Source organism: Kryptolebias marmoratus, linkage group LG7 (assembly GCF_001649575.2).
Source record: "Kryptolebias marmoratus isolate JLee-2015 linkage group LG7, ASM164957v2, whole genome shotgun sequence".
NCBI lineage: Eukaryota > Metazoa > Chordata > Actinopteri > Cyprinodontiformes > Rivulidae > Kryptolebias > Kryptolebias marmoratus.
Window position 1 is genome coordinate 22,206,191 of NC_051436.1, and position 16,375 is coordinate 22,222,565.

The window sequence follows — 16,375 nt, forward strand, 5'->3', positions numbered from 1 at the left end:
AAAAATAAAATAAGAAAAATCTAGTTATTTCCATGCAGTGTCCAGAAAGAGGTGTTGTTCAGCTTGTGGGGCAGCACAACTGCTTCCACCCACCTCCATCATCATCATCATATGAAATAACTTTTTGTCACAACAAAAAAAGTGGCTGGTAAAATATTTGAGTGGCTGGTAAAAAAAAAACAATTTCCACCCCTGGTTCCAATATATGACACCTGGTTTGAGTCAAGCCATTTATTGACAGTATTTTTCAACCTTGCCTTTTAGTTTTAGGTTATTAAACTTCTTCATGTTGACACTGCTTTCAACTGAAGCAGAACATGTCTAAATAACAATGTGAGGCATTGTAGCATTCCTCCAACCCGCATGCAGTCTAAAACTGGTACTTCAGGTGTGTCATAAGCAGAAAAATGTTAACCATTGACTCAAACACCACTCCCAGGAGACAAACAAACTCTTCCTGTGTATGGACTACAATTAAACATTTCCATAGGCACATAAAGATCTAAACATACTCATTAAGATTGTGCTAGAATAACTAAAACATAGTTACTAGTAGTGTGCCAAGTTGTAAATACTGATTTTGAGATGAGGTGGTTTTATGTGGCAAACACAGAGAACAGCAGTGCTGAGGTTGAAAAAGGGAGGGTTGGGCTTATGAATAACTGTTGACTTTACATTTCCTTGTGTGACAGTTTGCTCTGTAATGTATTCGTGTCATAAAGCAGGAATCATCTGTTCTGTTATAAGAGAGGACAGTGCTTCAACTGAGAAATGTAAGTATGAACAATATGCAATATAAGCTAAAAATACTTCTTGTTATAAATGTCTAGTGAAAACTACTGAGATAATAAGCAAAAAATAACTTTTATGAGTCAGGTTGAATAGCTTGGACAAGGTATTTAACACAGAAAGCAGTGTGGACAGAAAATCAATAATGCTGCTGTTTGTATTTTTATGAGTGTATTTCTCAAGGTTCACAATGTTGTTTTTCTACTTTTATTGGATAACATTAGAAAAAGTGGTTCAGCAAATGTGGTTAAAATTTTAACACGTTTTTCCTTTTTGTTAAGTGTGTAGTAGTAATGGGACCATTACAATCAGTACACTTGGAAAAACAAAACAAATTTTGGATAAAAAGAATGTGTTTGCAAAAACGAATCAGATTTCCATCCATTTTCTTTTACCCACTTCTCCTTTCTGGGTCATGGGGAGCTGGTTCCTATCTCCAGCAGTCACTGTGAGAGAGGCGGAGTACACCCTGGACAGGTCACAAGTCCATCACAGGGACACACAGAGACAAACAACTATTCACACTCTCACTCACACCTAGGGACAGTTTAGAGTTACCAGTTAACCTAACAGGCACATTTTTAGTCTGTGGGAGGAAACCAGAGTTCATGGAGAAAACCAAAGCCTGCACAGAGAGAACATGCAAACTCCAGGCCTTTAAATCAGATTTGTTATCACCTTAAATCTTTGATGTACTGATATGTAAAGCAATAGTTCAGTAAGTTGGGGAAAAAAAATCTGTTCCCATATCTGCACTAAATCAGTAAAACTAGAAAATTTATGATGACTTTTTGAAGGATACAGCTACTGCCCAATCATCAAAGTAACCCAAACTTTGTAGATCAAACTAAAAGCTTCTAAGAATAGTGCAAATCAAAGAGTGAATTTCCACCCTACAAAAACGACTCAAACTCAAATATTTCTTGTAATTTGAACAAACATTATAATAGAGTTTTACACCTACATTTGCGTTGCTGTACATTAGTGTGCACAGAGGTTGCCCTTGTATGTATGAGCATGTATAACCATATTGTGAAAGTGAATTCCATGTGCCTTTTTCATGGGCATTAATAGATATATGCATGAGCCAGATTATAAATTATTATAACTGCTGGTTGGACTTGTGGTGCAGAATACCTTCAATAGCTGAAATGTCTAAAGTTATTTGCTACACAGATATTGTTCAGTACAGAAAATAATGAACAACTGTCTTACGCTAAAGTGATGAGTATTATTTTTATTTTATTTAACCAAGCAAATCCCACTGCGATCACAGATCTCATTTTTAAGGGAGGCCTGGGCCTAAAGGCAGCCTAAACATGCATGCATTTATAAAGTATTTAAACATTTTAGGGTTTGAGCTATTTTTTATGTTACAAATGTGCTTTTAAAAGAGCCTTTATGCACTGAGTGTCTGTAGGCTTAAGAATTAGGAAAAGGATGAAAAGGATGTCTCATAACCACTTGAGCAAGAGCAGATTTTTTCAGTTCTCATAGAGTAAAAATCTAGCTTTTATACTCACTACTGAAAGTATCAAAACATGAGATCTCAGTATTTTACAAGTTCTAAAAGTGGAGCAAAACATTTACTTGAACTAAAGAGATAAAAATATTATTGTTTTAATTTACTGCAAAAATCACTGAAAGTGTATGTTCACCTTTACCAAAGAACCACATAAAAATCTGCTTTTTACATGAAATCTCATGTGAAAAACCAGGGGACCACAGATGATCACATGAACATGTGGGCAATGTACCATAATCACATGAGAAGCCTGCAGAAAATGTGTTTCACATTTCAATTTAACATGCTTTCACAGGTGAAATATTTGTAAAGATATGAGTGGAAGAGTTTGTGTACTCTAATATTTTTAAAACATGTAAAAGTAGAAACAGGTTTTTCCAGTCAATAGAATAAGAGCAGGGTGTGAGTGAGGTGTTTTACTTACTTTAGCTAACGTAACTGTTAAACTCTAACCTTCAGGTCACATTTTGAAATGTTTCACCAACATGAACCAAGCACTGGAATCCAGCAAAAGAAGCTTAGACCATGTGTGAAACACAGCCATGGCAATATCATAATCAGGGCTTGTTTTTGTTTGTTTGTTTGTTTCTGGACCAGTTTGACATTTATTTCTGAACTATGCCTGCAACCAACACAACATAGCTGAATCTTTTCTGTACAGAGTAATAAGCTAATAATAAACTAAACTCAAGCTGATGTGTAGGATTGTTCAAGAGTTAGAAGAAATGTTTAGTTGCTGGAAAGTGGAAGCACAAACAATTCTGCTGCCCACAGATTTATATTATTAAATTATATTCTTCATTAAACTAATAAGCAAATACGTTGTCTCAAAGTTATAATTGTGTTGTAAATTTAATTGAAAGATCAGATTCTGTTTGTCACATTTAAATTAAAGCCTTTTGTGGCAAGCAACAGTGATGCCTTCTCTAATATGAGGTAAAGATTTTTCGCTGTGTGTTAATGCTTTGTTGTCATGTTAGTATTATGTTATTAGTGTTAATCTGAGTAAAGACTGGGTGTGCCAGTGTTGGGCAGGCGTTTTAATTTCAGGACAAACTTGGAATGAAAACCATGGGAGAGATATTAAATTGATTATGTAGCATTTTTTGTTTCTGTGTGTAAGGTTAGGCTTTATTGCACTGTTAAGCTTGTATCTCACTGGGCTGCATGTGTTGGCAACAAATTGCAAGTGGCAGTCACGCGAGTTTCCAAAGTGTCATAATGTTTGCAATGGTTCTCACTTTATCACGAGTTGCAGAGCTTTGCTCTTCCATCCATCCATCCATCCATCCATCCATCCATCCATCCATCCATCCATCCATCCATCCATCCATCCATCCATCCATCCATCCATCCATCCATCCATCCATCCATTTTCTTTACCCGCTTCTCCATTCCGGGTCGTGGGGAGCTGGTGCCTACCCCAGGTAGTCACTGTGCGAGAGATAGGGGACACCCTGGACAGGTCACAAGTCCATCGCAGGGGCACATAGAGACAAATGAGACAAACAACCATTCACACTCTCAATTTGCTCTTGTTTCTTTAAAATTTTAAACATGTTTTAATATTTTGCTCAACAAATTTTCCCTCAAAATAGTCACAGAGTTGTTGTAGTGTGGAACAGGTCTCAATTTAGTCTCCGTGAGTCAGACAGTGTGAGAAATGTGAGACAACTTGGGGATGGTTTGGTGACCTATGAAACCAAATTATGACTAATTGAAAACAAGTGAATAAACGGCAAATAAACTGAGACCTAATTAAGACACTTTGTGACTAAATTGAAAACTTTCAATTTATTTGCAGTTATGTATGAATGCAAATGTATTGTAAGTACAAACCCATTGTGATTCCAAATTTAAAATTCACATATTTTCTTGCAAATTTATATCTTCAATTGCTAAAACTTGCAGCCCAGTGAAATTCTGGCTTTAGGTTTTTTTTTTATATTTTATTTTTTCAGAAACTCCACTTATTTCCAAACCATTGTTATTCCTATGTAAATCCCTGATGATATAACTATTTTTTGTAACATATTTCCTCAATCAATAATCTTCTTTCAGCTGATCACAGGACTTCCTTATTTCTTGTCGTACAGATTTCAATCTCCTTGAGCAACATGCTACCAGAAAAACAGTTCCAGTGCATCATCTGTAACGAAGTGTTCACCAACCCAGTGACCACTCCATGTGGACACAATTTTTGCCAAGACTGCATCCAGAGTGTTTGGGACAGCAGGGATGCCTATCAGTGCCCCACCTGTAACAAGACTTTCACCTCCAGACCTGAAATCAGCATCAACACAGCCTTCAAAGAACTGTCAGACATGTTTAGACAAATGATAGTCCCCTCCTCTGCCTTACCATTGTCTGCAGCCAAACCAGGTGTGGTTGTGTGTGACGTGTGTGCTACTTCATCCCAGCATGTGCAGGCCCTGAAGTCCTGTCTGGTGTGTCTAACATCGTACTGCAAATCCCACCTCGAGCCTCACCAGAGAGTCACCACCCTGAAGCTGCACAAACTGATTGAACCAGTAAAGAACCTGCAAGACAGGATGTGCAAGAAGCATGGGAGGCTACTGGAGATGTTCTGCAGGGACGAACAGATGTGTGTGTGTCAGTTCTGCACTGAGACAGCGCACAAAGATCACAAGGCTGTTACAATAGAGAAGGAGAGTGGAGAAAGGAAGGTATACGATCTCATATGGGTGAAGGCAACATCTGTTTCTTGAGACAAAAATACTAGAAAACTAATGTCAAAATTTGTGAATGATATGTTTGTAGAAATACGATTTCTGTCATATAACTGATCATCTTCAGTGTGAGCATCTCTATGAAAGCAGGAGTTTTGTCAGTTTGCTGCTCTGGAGTATACAGATGTATGTTAACACAATGCCAGAGATGAAAGACACCCTCAGTGACCTCAGACAAGCAACTGTTGATGCCCATCAGACTGGAAAGGGTTAAGGGGTTAAACAATTTAGTCCATTGTTCAGAGAGAAAGATTTTTCACAAGTGGAAAAAGACAGCTCCTAATCTTTGCGGAAGTGGACGTCCTAGTAAATTTACCCAAAGATCAGACTGTGCAATGCTCAGAAAAATTGCAAGTCAAAAGTATTACAGGTATAGCTTGTTTGGAGTGGTTGCAGTAAACCTCATGTTATCTCAACTTAGGTTTCTAAGAGTTTCATTCAAATGAAGCACAAGACTTCTGGAACAATGTCCTTTGAACAGATGAGACCAAAGTATAGATGTTTATCCATAATGTCTAGTGCCATGTTTGGCAAAAATAAAGAAATAAATAAACATATCATATCAGCACAAACACTTCATCCCAACTGTCAAGTACAATGGTAGAGGTTGAAGATTTAGGCTTGTTTTGTAGCCACAGGACCTGGGCATCTTGCTGTCACTGAGTCAACCTTCATAGACTAAAGTGTTGGAGAGTCCGATGTGAGTCCACCTGTTCGACAGCTGAAGCTTGAACCAACCTGAATCAAACAAGATAATGATCCTAAACACAGCAGCTAATCTACAACAGAATGACTGAAAAAGAAAACAAGTAAGGTGTTGCAAAGGTCCAGTCAAAGTCCAGACCTCAACCTGATTGAAATGTTGTGGTCAGACTGTAGGAGAGCTGTGCAGAAACAAATGTCAGCGATTCTCAATGAACTGAAGTAATGTTTTGAAGAAGAGTGGCCAAAATTCCTCCACAACCAGGTGACAGTCTGATGAAGTCAGACAGAAAATGACTACTGAGACTTGTTGCTGCTAAACAAGGTTCTACAAACTATTGAATTACATCATGTGCTGAACTTTAACTCACAGCTTTTCTGTTTTAGCTTCATTTTTGTTTAATAAATAAATCCATGTGTAATCTGTTGTGTGTTTTTTGACACTTAAAGATAGATTTAAATAACATGGGTAAAAACCATAACATTTTTATTATGTCCTGATATGTAAAACCCTAGAATTGAATGAACATTAACTTTCTTTCTCCAGTGACTCAAAGTTAAGTTTCTAGTTTTAGAAGTGAGGTCACTAAGATTTGGCTCTTTTTGTTTGTAGAAAGTATTAATAGCAATAAACGTAGCTGTGCAGTGGCTCTGATGACTGTAGTTTCTTAAAAATATTCTAATGTTTTATGATGAACTCCTAAAAAAATGTTTTATACAGATTATCAACTGATCAAGATTTCAATTTTTTCTGTCTGTTTAGGTCCAAATGAAGCAGACTGAGGCAGATTTTCAGAACATGATTGAGGAACGACAGAAGAAAGTGGAGGAGATCAAAAACTGTCTGAAGCTCAGCAAAGTAAGTTGTGATAAGAAAGAAGAGTTGTCAAAAACCTCAAAGTAGAAAGAGGCTTCAGAGCCCACACCCCACTTCTATTCCATAAAATATAACAGACTTTTTGAGTAATCTGAAAAGGCTGTGAGGTAAATCCTTCTTCCTCGCGTTCCTTTTCTTCAAGTTTCAGGCAGACAATGGTTTAGAAATTGGTAAGGACTTAAAGCATAATCAGTTCTTGACAAAATTGCAGTATTTATTTTTTTTATTAAAACATCTTTTAAAGGGAGAAGGGTAGAAGATTTTTCTAATAACAGCAGCTCTGATAGGAACTGAAGGCAAGGCACTCATAACAAATGTTCAGTATTTTAGAAAATATGGTCATGGATCCTGTTGTTCCTCAAAACCTCTCTGAGGTCTTTTTGGTTGTACAGATATATATTATACAACCAATCTGCTTAATGTTTAAAACTAAGTGTTTGAAAAATATAGTATTTTGAAAAATAAATTAATTTATAAATTGATGCAAGAGTGGATAAGATTTACGAAATGACATTTATCCCATTTAATTCAGTATCATAGGTAACATATGATTACAGTCATATCTAAGTATACTTTGTGGGGGGTTTTTCAGGTGAGTGCAGAGAAGGAGAAAACAGCAAGCAACCATCTCTTTGCATCTCTAATCAACTCCGCCAAAGAGAGACAAACTGAAGTGAACACAGAGATTGAGGAGAAGCAGAAAGCAGAAGAGAGGAGGGCTGAGGAGCTGATCTGTGAGCTGCAGCTGGAAATCACTGAGCTGCAGAGGAGAAACACTGAGCTGAAGGACCTGGAGAACACTGAGGACCACCTGCACGTCATACAGGTCAGCTTCAACCTCCAACTGAGGTGAACCATGGACAACCAATGTATAAAAGCAAAGTTGTTTAACTATGAAGTCTAACAAGGCCTGATTTACTGTTGTACATTAACTGTTAACCGATATAATGATAAAGAGGGATTTCCTTGCAAACAGACAATACAACAAAAAATGAAATAATTGAATTTTTACCTTTTCAGTGAAATGTTTTTTTTTATCCACTGGCAGAGCTTACCCTCTCTCGTCTCACCACCTCCCACCAGAGAATGGACAGAAATCAGCATCTACCCTGAACTCTGTGTGGGGACAGTGAGAACAGTTATGTCCAAACTTGACTGTACATTAAAGAGTGAACTGGATAGTTTGAGGAAAGAAGGTAAAGTGCACATCCCTCTAATTAAAAATTGAACAAAACAAATTAAGTGTGCTTAAGGTCTTCTTGTGAACATTCACATTCTACAGCTGGTCATACTGACTGTCACTGCATCAGGCTGAGATGCCCCCTTACCCTTACACCTACTAAACCAGGGCTGTCAAACTACATTCCTCGGGGGGCACTCTCCTGCATGTTTTAGATGTGTTCTTGCTTTAAAACACCTGGTTTAAATGGATGACTTGTTGCCATGCTCCTGAAGAACTTGATGATTTGGTGAGGAGGTAATTAAACCATTTGAATCAGGTGTGTTGGAGCAGAAAAACCTAAAACTTCCAGGACAGTGGCCCTCGAGGCCTGGAGTTTGACACTCATGTATGAAACATTTCAACTCTGTGACTACCCCCATGGTGGCTCAGAGGTGTAACAGCAGCAGTTTACACCAAGGCACCTAACCTTAACCCAAAAAGACATCTCAGTCCCAGCTTGAAGTGTTTCGTAAAGGGGGCTTTCATTGAACAGTTTTATATGAATTGAGCCTCCACCCAACCCTTACATTCAGACTCAATAATACACAGGTGAGTTTCTCATTGTCTCACATTACAGTGCTCCAGATAAGATTAGGAAGATTTTAATAACCAAGCAGACATAATTCTTTAAGCTTTGAGCTGATAATAGATAATAGATCATTCTATATGTCCTAAACTACATCTCACTTGCTTTACTGCAACAGAGCGTAGAAATACACAGCATCCTTCAGCCTCTCTAGTAACTGCTGCTTAAATGTAAAACAGTCTTTTTCAAAACTGATTATTAAAACTTTATAGTAACACATAGTATTTTGATGTTTATCGATGTGAATGTATGCCCTCAAAAGTCCACAAGCACTTTAAATAGAACCTGTTGTCAATACATTTACCTGTGGTTTTTTTCCTGACAGAGGTGAGGAGGATGCAGAAATATGCAGGTATGAACATATCTATTGTTATTATTTAAGGAATCTTTTATCTGTGCTTATTAAGTAAAGTCTAGATTGTTTTCTACATTTTCCATGATTTAATATACTGTATTACTGTTTTTTTTCTGTCAACCATTCAGTCATTTGTGTTGCTCATTAATATACCCTGCCTGGCCAAAAACAGTCTCCACCTGGATTTAACTAAGCAAATAGGTACGAGCCTCCTGGTGGATATTTACTGCATGGGTGATTATGTTTCAGCTGGCAACAAGTTATTTAACCCCAACTGGTGCAATAAGTTGTTTCTCATTTCTTAAACAACCATGTTAAAAGACCGTTTCCATGGTTGTGGAAAAGATGTCAGTCTGTTTGAGAAGGGTCAAATCATTGGCATGCATCAAGCAGAGAAAACATCTAAGGAGACTGCAGAAACTACTAAAATTGGGTTAAAAACTGTTCAAAGCGTTATTAAAAACTGGAAGGATAGTGGGGACCCATAGTTTTCGAGGAAGAAATGTAGCCAGAAAAGAATCCTGAATGATCGTGATCGATGATCACTTAAACGTTTGGTGAAAACAAATTGAAGAAAAACAGCTGTAGAACTCAGGGCTACATTTATTAGTGAAAGTAAGAGCCTTTCCACACGCACAATGTGAAGGGAACTCAAGGGACTGGGACTGAACAGCTGTGTAGCCTTAAGAAAACCACTAATCAGTGAGTCTAACCAGAAAAAAAGGCTTCAGTTTGCTAAGGAGCATAAAGATTGGACTCTGGAGCAATGGAAGAAGGTCATGTGGTCTGATGAGTCCAGATTTACCCTGTTCCAGAGTGATGGGTGCATCAGGGTAAGAAGAGAGGCAGGTGAAGTGTTGCACCTATCATGCCTAGTGCCTACTGTACAAGCCTGTGGGGGCAGTGTTATGATCTGGGGTTGCTGCAGTTTGTCAGGTCGAGGTTCAGCAACAGTATGAGCTCAAAGAATGAGGTCAGCTGACGACCTGAATATACTGAATGACCAGGTTATTGCATCAATGGATTTTTTTCTTCCCTGATGGCACGGGCATATTCCAAGAAGACAATGCCAGGATTCATTGGGCTCAAATTGTGAAAGAGTGGTTCAGGGAGCATGAGACATCATTTTCATACATAGACTGGCCCCCACAGAGTCCAGACCTTAACCCCATTGAGAATCTTTGGGATGTGCTGGAGAAGGCTTTGTGCAGCGGTAAGGCTCTACCATCATCAATGTAAGATCTTGGTGAAAAATTAATGCAACACTGATGGAAACAAATCTTGTGACTTTGCAGAAGCCTATTGAAACAATGCCACAGCGAATGTGTGCCGTAATCAAAGCTAAAGGCGGTCCAATGAAATATTAGAGTGTATAACCTTTTTTTTTTTGTTTGGCTAGACAGTGTATGTAAACTGTCCCAAATTCAAAGGTTAAAGGGGACCTATTTTGCAAAATTCACTTTTGGCATGTTTTTATACTTTCATTTGAGTATCTACTGCTTCTAGAAACAGTCCAAGCACAAAAAACAACAACACACACCTGTTTTTTAGCAATAAGTAAATGTTTTCTGGTGTCTGCAAAAAGACCTGTTTCAAAAACCTCTGGATTTTTGCGTCACAATCCCTGTTACCTAGCAACCCCAAGCCAAGCCCAGCCCCTCACATAGCAAACCAAGTGAAGCTCCACCTACTTCATTACAAGAAGATCATCACATTAGTTCTGCTGGTTTTACCGCTGAACAATGTCTGCTGGAAAAGGAAAATGTTTTGTTGTTGGGTGAAATATAGAACATGTGTCTATATTACCGGTGTCCCGACCCGCTACCAGTCAGGTTTCAGACCCACTTATTGCTACTCTTCTACTCGACAAATGTCAGTTCTGAACCTCTACATGCCCCTGTCCCAAAGTCAGAATCCTCATAGTTTGAATTAATAACGATATAAATGTGCGTCAGATCTGCAGTGTTTAATCCTTCAGTGAGTTTTCATGTTTTGAGATGGAACATTAAGGGGGGGGGATTGGGCAGGGCCAACAGCAGCTTATTTGCATAAAAGTGACATGGCCCTAAAACCTGTCATTGTGAAACAAGCTCAAAACAGGTAGAACTGATCAGGTGAAATCTCAATATCTGAGAATGATTTTGTGTTTTAAAGTTAATGAACATGTTTTGTACAGCCCACACACATATCTTAACTTGTTCAAGGAAGCATAATAGGTCCCCTTTAATGCATCATGTAATGTTAAAAACATCCTAAAACAGTGAAAATAAAATCTCAGATGAACAAGATGACATATTAAACTCATGAATATTAAACAAAAACTAAACCAAAATGCTAAAGCTCTGTGTATTAAATTACAGTTGTGTGTTCACACAATCCCAAAGTGGAAGGACATCAGCATTGTCTTTTAAAAAACCCAAAGCTGTTGCAGCCCATTAATTGGGAAAGGGTTATAAGTTAATTTTCAAGGTAATTTGGAGTTCCACAGTGAGAAAGTATATTAACCAATGGAAAACATTCAAATTAGTTGCAAATTTTATTAGAGTCAAGGTCGGCCTGGCAGGAAGCGGCATTAGAGGAAGAAATACTCACTGTTTTGTTTGAACTATGTCTTTATAGTTGAGACATTACGATAAGACGTAATGTTAGACTAAGACACAACCCATCCAGACATTGTCTTGTTAGCTGATGTGAACATTCAAACTTGGCCAAATCATGCAATATTCAGAGAAATTGACAGGAGAAAGAACCTTCTCTTTAAACAGAATTTTCCAGCATGTCTTAGGTTTTCAAAGTTTCATCTGAATGAACCACAAGTGTTCAATAAATAATGTTTTTGGACAGATTATAGATGTTTGGCCATGATTCACAACACTAAACTGAATATCAGTACAAACATCTCATATAAACTGTAAGGCACTGTGGTGGAAACATGGTGATTTGAGCTTGTTTTGCTGAGCTGAGCACCTTCCTATCATTGACCATCAACTTATCTGTTAAACATAAGCTCACCTGTCTGACAGCTGAAGTTTGAGAGATATTTAGTCATGCAATGTTCACAAATGCAGCAGTAGCTCAACAGACAGAAATAAAAGAGTCAGTGTGTTGCATTGGTCTTGTCAGAGTCCAGACCTCAGTCTGATAAGAGAGCTGTGAATGAGTAACCATCTGCAAACCTCAATCCACTAAAGCAGTGTGGTTGAGAATAACAGGCCAAGATGTCATAACAATGATGTGACAGACTAACAGAGGGCATTACTTCATGTTACAGATGCTGACTGTGGAGCAGTGAAATTACAGGGTGTAAATAGTTTTTAACTTGCTGTGTCTGCATTTTAGCTTAGTTTTGCTAAATAAATTATGACATGGTGTAAAATATCAACCGGATTATTTTTAACACCTGGTGTGGAACTTGTGGTTTTTCAAAATATTGCAAAATATTAAAAACTTTAGATTTGAGAATAAAGTTGTTGAACAACCTTTTAACGTGATTAGCGATGCACTGGTTTTGAGTTTGTTGGCCATTAAGAATTTTGCACGGTTCTGACCTCTCGATACCATTGTTGACAGATATCAGTTTCTCTTAAAAAATTATAATACAAAATAAATGTTTTTAAATTGGTGGCACAGCACCAAGGTAGCACAGTAGTGGGGTGGCACAGCAACACAGTGGTTAGAGCTGTCGCCTCCCAGCAAGAAGGTTGCAAGATCGCATCCTGGGCTAGGGCCTTTCTGGGTGGAGTTTGCATGTTCTCCCTGTACACAGGTGGGTTCACTCCAGGTACTCCGGTTTCCTCCCACAGATTATAAACATGCTTGTTAGGTTAACTGGTAACTCTAAATTATCCCTATGGTGTGAGTTAAAGATTAAACGGTTGCTTGTCTCTATGTGTCCCTCTGTTGGACTTGCCACCTGTCCAGGGTGTCCCATGCCTCTTGCACAGTGATGGCTGGAGATAGGCACCAGCTGAAGTGGGTAAAGAAAATGGAAAGATGGATATTTTAACGTTTCTAATTTCAGAATATTTTCTAATAAAACGAAAAATTGTTATTCTGTTGTATCAGTGCATGGGGAGAAATTACAGCCTTTGAGACAGTTTTGTTTGAACAATGTCTCTGTAGTTGACGTGGTGCTGGATCCAGATACGGCCCATCCAAATATCGTCCTGTCAGCTGATGGGAAGCAGGCAGGCCGAGGTGAGCAGCTGAAAGTTGTTCCTGACATCCCTCAACGCTTTGACCCTGTCATCTGTGTTCTGGGCAAGAAGGGCTTCCAGTTTGGGAGGTTGTACTTTCAGGTAGATAACATTATCCTAAATCAAACTTAAGACACCAAGAAGTGACTCTAAACCAGACCAAAAGTCTCACCAATGTTCATAATCTGTTTGACTGTAAACCAGGTTGCACTGGGGAATAAGACCTTCTGGGATCTGGGCGTGGTCAAAGAGTCTGTCACCAGGAAGGGTATGATCACCTCCACTCCAGAGAACGGTTTCTGGACGGTGCGTCTGAGGAATGGCAGTGAGTATCGAGCTCTGGACTCACCCTCCGTCCTTCTTCCTCTTCAGGAAAAGCCACAGACTGTGGGAGTGTTTACAGATTACGAGGAAGGGACTGTTTCGTTCTTTGATGTGGGGGCTGGATCTCACATCTACACCTTTACAGGGTGTCTGTTCTCTGAGAGGATTTTCCCCTTCTTCAGTCCAGGAGTTTTAGATGAAGGAAAGAATGCTGAACCACTAGTTATCACAGCTGTCAATTAGGAGACTTAAGGAGGAGCCTTTAACTGTGTTTTAAAACAGGAAGTTTTGAAGCAGGTTTTAAAGACAAAAAATATTTACATGCAACAAAGGGATTTCATGGTATAAAATACTATATTCAAACTAAGATCACTTTGAGTTGTAAAATGACAGAATTGTTGCTGTTTTGGTCAAACCTTAAAAATAACGTTATGCGTGATTTCACACAATGATGCAGAATCTTGCATGATCCATTAGAGCTTGAAGTATGTGTGAAGACTCTCAGCTACTACCACATCAAACTCAATATCTGTAAATTTGACTAAGGCATAGTTATTTTGGATCATGAGATATATTGCCAACAGACTGGCAGCATTGTGTTCAACAGTTAATGCTAAAGTTTTAGGTGAAGCTCTTTGAATGTGTGATGGTGACCAATGTTTAGCTTAGCATCTGTAATTTTGTTTATGTTATAGCATAAAACATTTTTACGTTTGCTAAGATTGACTGAGCTAACCATTTTGAATTAGGTTGACATAGTATAAAGTTCTTCACAGATATCCAAAATATTCTTTTAGATATTTGTAATGAGATTGTTACTAGTCATTACCCTAATTAATGATATCTGAAATGGTCATTTAACCATCCATGAAGGGAATACTGGAAAACCCTAATGACATAGTTAAAAATGTACTTTTTAGTTTTATTTTTTTAACTCATTAACATTCAATATCTGAAATGTTTTTTTCCCTACAAATAATATTTTTTGTTTCCTATCAGAGATGTTAAGGTTTACCTCTGCCAACAGAAAGTGCTTTAAAGACCTAGAATTCCTTGAAGGAATGCATACCATCCACTGCCTCTTGTGCAAAAGTTTTAAACTAAGATCATTTTATATGAAAAATGACAGAGATGTAGCTGCTTTGGTCAAAGCTTGAAAATAATGTAATTATCTCATGAGATTTCATGCTCAGAGTCTGTGTTGTCAAGGACTCTCAACTACTACCACATCAAATTTTAGCATATTATCTGTAAAACTGAATGAGTTATAGACATTTCATGTTTTCTAAGATCAGTGGCTGTGGCAGCTATCTTGAATTGGTTTGACTCCAAAACCTAATCAGTTGTAGATGTAGATCCAATGATTTTGTTGTCCAAGGTTAATTAAAATGTGTCCAGTGGTTCATGAGATATTGCGTGCTTGTGTTTGGTAACAAACAAACAAAAGCACACACAGACATGGGCAAAAACATTATTGCCCACTCCAGATAGGCGAAATGGAGGCAATAATAAAAACCTTTACCTGAATGTTCTGACCAGTGAGTTTTTTACAGAGTTTATCTGGTTTATTTTTTGCTCAGAAAGATATTTTTGTTTTGTTTTGCAAGATGTTTGCATGAGGAGTCTGTTTGTGTTTACATGTGCTTTGCATTGTCAAAGGTTTGTTTTCAAACTCATGAGAATCCCTGCTGCTGAAAATTGATTCAGTCAGAAACCTGATTCCAAAATGCAAATTATGATGTACAAGTTTCCTTTTTCAATAATGTCTCTGTATTCTGTCAAACTGACATGAAAGAGACGTGTTTACAAATAAAACTATAAGTTGTTGTGCTGATCGTGCTCACTATTAGCTCCATTAGTTGTGTGAATGTTGATTCAAAATTCATACTAGTTTTCCTGTTTTTAGCTTCTTTAGTATGTTTTTTTGGACTAATTACTTCAGCATACATTTAGCTATTTTAGACATTCAGGCATCAACATGTTCAGCTCATTGAGGACATTACAGCCATGTATTTTGGTATTTGTGACTTCTATACGTTTTGAATAGTTAAACTTTATTTACATTTTTGTTCTGATAGAAAGGCATTGAGATCTCTTCAAATCCTTGAAAAACTTTACATTTTGAGATCTGCAGTATACTTGCTTCATTTTTAGCTTATAGCAACTGTAATGCTCATTTTGTCTCTTAGCTACTATTTCAATCATTTTAGCTTTCAGCTACTGCTCTGTTAGTTTTAGCTTATAGCTTTTGTTTTACTAATTTTAGCTTTTGGCTTTTGTTAATTTTAGCATTTGTTCTGATTGTTTTAACTTTAACATCTCAGTTTTTCCTTCTTCAACAAATTTCAGCAAAATAATTTAGCACCAAGCATTCACACTGCAATATCAACAGAAAATGCTATTTTTATAGGTGGATAACAATGTTAACATAAATTTATAAACAGAAAAAGCTGCTGATGTTAATTGAAAATTAGAAATTATAGAAATAAAATATCCCACAAGTAAAATTACCAGCATTTATTGTGAGGTCACAGAAGAGAATTGTTTTGAAAATTTTGGTATTCACTGTTTTCTTGAATATAAAAGATAATTATTGTAATCCATCCATCCATCATTTCATTCATTAATTTATTAATCCATTTTCTTTATCCGCTTTTCCATGCGGCAGTTGCAGAGGAGCTGGTGTCCAACAATTGTTGTAATCTAAACTGTCAATCAAAATCTCTAGTTTTTGAATACCGTAAGGCTAAGATAAGACTTTAGTTTGTTCAAACACAAGGAAAACTACATTCAAAACTGAAAATTTGCATGTACTTTGCATTAAGATCAAGGATGGTAAATCTTCAGGTTTGCATGCAGGCTTTAGAGGACTTTTTCTAAATCATCCATGATTCGTTTTGAACGTCAAATGGAAATCAGAGTGGTGATGGACAAACGACCAGCAGGCTCTTGCATCTCAAGGCATCTTCTAGTAGGTGCATTGGCTTATTTGGCTTGTTTTTTATACTTTCAGTCTCACTAAAAGTAAATTCAGAAGGGTTTGAGATGG

General features: G+C 37.5%; 1 protein-coding gene across 1 annotated transcript; it reads left to right on the forward strand.

Annotated features, from left to right (window-relative positions):
* The first annotated feature begins 669 nt into the window (after positions 1 to 669).
* On the forward strand, positions 670 to 14,494 carry LOC108228281 (E3 ubiquitin-protein ligase TRIM39-like). Its single transcript, XM_017403821.3, has 8 exons — positions 670 to 773; positions 4,411 to 5,001; positions 6,530 to 6,625; positions 7,236 to 7,469; positions 7,692 to 7,839; positions 8,777 to 8,803; positions 12,929 to 13,104; positions 13,207 to 14,494. The coding sequence occupies exons 2-8, from the start codon at positions 4,432 to 4,434 to the stop codon at positions 13,567 to 13,569; spliced, it is 1,614 nt and encodes a 537-aa protein (XP_017259310.1). The 5' UTR covers positions 670 to 773; positions 4,411 to 4,431; the 3' UTR covers positions 13,570 to 14,494.
* The last annotated feature ends 1,881 nt before the right edge of the window (positions 14,495 to 16,375 follow it).